This window comes from Toxotes jaculatrix, chromosome 15 (genome assembly GCF_017976425.1).
Source record: "Toxotes jaculatrix isolate fToxJac2 chromosome 15, fToxJac2.pri, whole genome shotgun sequence".
Lineage (NCBI taxonomy): Eukaryota > Metazoa > Chordata > Actinopteri > Toxotidae > Toxotes > Toxotes jaculatrix.
Window position 1 is genome coordinate 8,412,826 of NC_054408.1, and position 4,561 is coordinate 8,417,386.

Sequence of the window (4,561 nt, forward strand, 5' to 3'; positions counted from 1 at the left end):
CTAAATGTGTGTTAGAGGGACCGTCCCGTTCACTCCAGCCGTGGCGCTCTGGTAATGCTGCGGCAAGGCATGGAGTCTACTTTGCATTGACGGGTCCCCCGGCTCTCCGGTCGGTAAATACATGCTTATCATCTCTCTCAAGTCTCCGGGGCAAGGACCCCGTGAGTGTGTGCTGCTAACGGGAGGGCTTACACTCGGCTCCGATTTCACAAGCGACCCTAACGTCCCCATGGCAGCTGAAGAGGAGACGCCGGAGCCCTGGTGCTGTGTGTAGGTGATTCCGCCGTAGCCGGAGGGAGAAGCGTTCATGTAGCTCTGAGAGTTCGAGATGGGGCTGTACTGCAGGGCTGTCATGTCGTAGCGGTGCATGGGCTGGGGGTTGTGTGAGTGATGGTGGTGTGAGTGGTGGTGGTGGTGCGCTCCGCTCCCAGGGTGCTGGCTGTAGGCTAGCTGAGCCTCCTGCATCATCGCTGCGGCCGCCGCGGCTGCAGCCACCTGCCCCGAGTAAGCACCGTTCGCCCAGCCGTTCATGTGCGCGTAGCCGGAGCCGGCTGAGCCTCCGTGACCCCCGGGGCTCTCTAACCTCTGTCCGACCCCCGATGAACTCATACCGACCCCTAAACCAACTCCACCGCCCCCACTGGGCCCAGAAAGCAGTCCACTGGCAAGGGAATATTTGTCCTTTTTCAGCAGCGTCTTGGTCTTCCGTCTTGGCCGGTACTTGTAATCCGGATGCTCCTTCATGTGCATGGCTCGCAAACGTTTTGCCTCGTCGATGAAAGGGCGCTTCTCAGCCTCGGACATCACCTTCCACTCGGCGCCCAATCGCTTGCTGATCTCTGAGTTGTGCATTTTGGGGTTCTCCTGTGCCATCTTTCTCCGCTGCCCACGGGACCACACCATGAACGCGTTCATCGGTCTCTTCACCCGTTCCTGATTCGCCTTGGACCCGCTGTTCGGCCCCGTTTGCCCCGTGTTCGTGTTCGTTTGGGGGCCGGGGGAATGAAGGTCAGTTTCCATCATCATGCTATACATTCACCTGGTTTTAAACTTCGCCACCAACAGAGAAAAAGTCTATTTTAAGATGGGTCAGGCGCGCACAAAGATCGGGTGCGCACAGGTCGACTGGGTTACAAAATTGATATTCTAACCCCAAATGAATCAAATGCGAGATAAAAATTAATCCGAAAAGGGATATAAAATGTTTTCCAACCAGTATTTCACCCTGTCTTCGCCTGAGTTGGTTCACATCCACTGTGATAGAATGTGCATTTGAGCCACTTTCCCTGTCGGAGTTGAGAAGTTGGTTAAAGCGGCGGCCATATGATGCGCACTGACAGCGGTTAAATGAGCCACAAGCGGCCAATGAGGCTCTAGCAGCAGAATGATTTGCATGGCGTTTGGTCAGGTGACCAGAGGACCATAGAGGAAGAACACACCGGAGGAGGAGGAGGAGAAGGAGGAGGCAGGGAGGAGGGTCAATCCCACAAATAGCACAAGGCATTTGAAATTTCCAAACATGCTCTCAGAGACTTCAACTAAACAAAAATAACTGAGATTTGTTAGCAGTGATGTAGCAGCCAAACGGTGGGCGCAGTCTGTGATTACGATGAGTCAAACATCTCAACATATTTTAAAATATGGCCTATATATGGTTGCCGAATTAAAAAAAATAAATAACATTTTTTATAGACAGCTTCCACATCAAGCAGCAGTTTGGGTGAAGTTATTTATTCACTTTATCCGTGTATTCCCGCTTTAAAGTCTGAGCATTTTCTCCTGTTTTTAACAGGTTATTCTCACATTCACTGCGCGTCCCAGAAGCCTGGGCCCAACTGTATTTTTAAGGTCTGGATTTACACTGCAGTCAAACCAATTCAGTTTCAGACCATTTGATGCTCAATCAGCGCCTCAAAATCAGTTTTTTCAGACCATCATTCTCTGTCTCCCCCTTTCTTTCTTTCTTTCTCTTTCTCTGTCTCTCTCTCCCTTCCAGGTATGTAATTAAGGTGTGTAATAATAGAAGATGAAGAAGAAGATGATGTGAGAGAGATTTGGTAAAAAAAAAAAAAAAAAAAAAAAAAACTGGGTCTAAGAGGGGAAGCCCACAAGGATGGATAGCCATATAATGACGTGAAATTGCCGGGGCAAAGCGCCGTTATCGCCGTCTGCTGGTGATGGTGAATGAGTCCTGGCCATGTCTGTGCCTGCAGCTAAAGATGAAAAGAAATGGCACATGGGAAGCTGCTCCGCGTAGTTTCTTTTTTGGTTTGTTTTAAAATGGTTTTAGGTTGTTGTATTTTATGTCTCTTATTTAACGTCCACTCAAGCAGCCCGTTTGAAAACCATGAGAGGGAAGCACGTCTATGTGTCTTCGAGTCCGCGCATATATAATTCAGATTTCACAGCTGACCTCCTCTGAAAAGCCCAATCAACCTCTAATTGAAAGGGAAAACGAAATACCACTTCCCGCGGCGAGACTAACGATTTAATCATTCTATCGTTCTTTGCTGTTTTTATTTTAATTAGAGCTTAGCTTGATATAGCTCTCTGCTTAGGGCCCGAGGGAGCGGGATCACTCGGACGGATCCATGCGTCTTTGGTAATAGGGTTAACGGGATATCACAATGGTCAACAAACGTTTCCAGTGGTCCAGGCCATGTGGCTTAAGGCCCGAGAAAGATGACAATGTAATGACGGAACCCCGGAGAGCAATAGGGCAGGGAGTGCCAGTGAATATTACACCACAAAACCAATAAAAAGAAAGAAAGAACAATGCTGGCTGAAAACTGGTTTGTAATATAGATATGGAAATAACATTTTGCTCAATATTAAAACAGATGACAGTAAATTTAATTTAAAACACGTAGCCTGTAATTTTAAATGTAAGACTTTTTTTTTTTTAAACTAAACCAAACAGGCGTGTAACTGCAACAATATGAGCCAACATAAACTAGATTTGGCATGTTTGTTGTTTCAAAATTTATGAAACATATTTTCAAACTCAAACGTCGACTTTTAAGTTGATTTTTAAAACACAGGCCTGTGGCTTCGTGTAGGTCTAAATTCTTTAAAACGGACATCAAATGCCAAATCAAACAATCTGATCAAAAGATTTCAGAACTGAACGGGAATTATTTTTCATGATTGTTGTTATTATTATTATTATAAATAGTTATTCTCATTGTTGAGTGGATTTAGGGTTGTAGAGCCTTTAGCCTTTACATTGACACTGGGACCCCGGTGGTCCCTGTTTACTCGCTCTGACATCTCCCATCAGTTACTCCTCTTTTAACAAACCTCTTTTCAAAGCTCCTCGCTCCTTTGTGCGCGACCTCTGCAACAGGATTGTGTGTGCACCGCGACGATGGTGCAGGACTGGGGCCAAGGGTCAAAGCAGTTATCCGACGTCTCCCACACTCCCCACCCTCTACAACAAATTAATATAAATATATTTAAGTGAATATATGCAACTATAAACGTCCAGACTCATGAACAGACAGCGGCCAGTGGGTGTCATTATACCTTTTCGTTCTGCACTCATTCCTCCCCAAAGTAACCCTCATGCGCAAAAAAAAGGTCACAAAACCCTAGACCCTAGAATCCGAGTAACCCACTTTCATCTTTGATCTTTTCTCCTGAAGCAGTTAACCTGAGACAGAACAACATTTTCCACCTGTGGTGCGTGGGTGTGCGTTTGTGCACAAGCCAGAACGCATGGGACAGGGCGGTGTTGGCTCTGGGGGGGGAAGGAGCTGTGGTCACCTGCTGATCACCTGGACGCATAACACGGGCTTCGCACTGGTCGATTATTGAACAGATCTTAAGAGAGAAAGCACCTGTTTTGGAGCGTCAGTCCACACACCCTAAAAACTAAAGATGCGATGATCAGCCCCCCCACCGCTTCCACCCGGCTCTCCCCGCCTACTGAAAAGTAAAAACACTTAAGAGAATCATGTAACGTAAACATTGACAGCCACTAACCACTGTAACAATTCGTCGTTTAATAATTAGTTCCTCATTTTACAGCATGCATCAGAATTTTCTCTTTGATTCAGCCAAAGAAAGGTGGTAACAGACAATAACCACTCGGTCCGGAACAGATCAGCAGCCGGTAATGTCACTTCGGAAAATCAACCTGAGCCGGTTAGAGAGCAACTGGTAGCACCAGGAGCTGTGGAGCCGTGCGCGCTGTGCAGCCAAGCCCTCGCGGAGCTCATTTGTTCCAAAATAAAACGACAGCCTGCAGCTAGATACACACATTATATTATGCACTGAAATGAACGTTGCCAATAAAGACGTTTATTTCAGTGTGCGCAAAGAGTGAGATCAGAGCGCGCTCAAGTTCGCTTTACCCCACAATTTTTCCCCCCGGCAAAAATCTACTTTTTAAACAAAAGTAGATTTTACGCACAACAAACAGGTTATCTGATTAGCGCATATATAAGTCAAATATATATATATGTGTGTGTGTGTGTGTAAATTGCCTTTTTGTGTACGGAATTGTCATATGCAAACTTACGCATGTTCCCCTCGTTCCCTCTACTCCAGACCAAGTGGG

The 4,561-nt window shown here is 46.5% G+C and overlaps 1 protein-coding gene across 1 annotated transcript; it reads right to left on the minus strand.

The window, feature by feature from the left end:
- On the minus strand, positions 1–1,035 carry sox1a (SRY-box transcription factor 1a). Its single transcript, XM_041057307.1, has one exon. The coding sequence runs from the start codon at positions 1,033–1,035 to the stop codon at positions 1–3; it is 1,035 nt and encodes a 344-aa protein (XP_040913241.1).
- Positions 1,036–4,561: the final 3,526 nt, after the last annotated feature.

Excerpts from the sequence above, each read along its gene's own strand:
- sox1a (XM_041057307.1), bottom strand. The coding sequence starts at position 1,035 with ATGTATAGCATGATGATGGAAACTGACCTTCATTCCCCCGGCCCCCAA.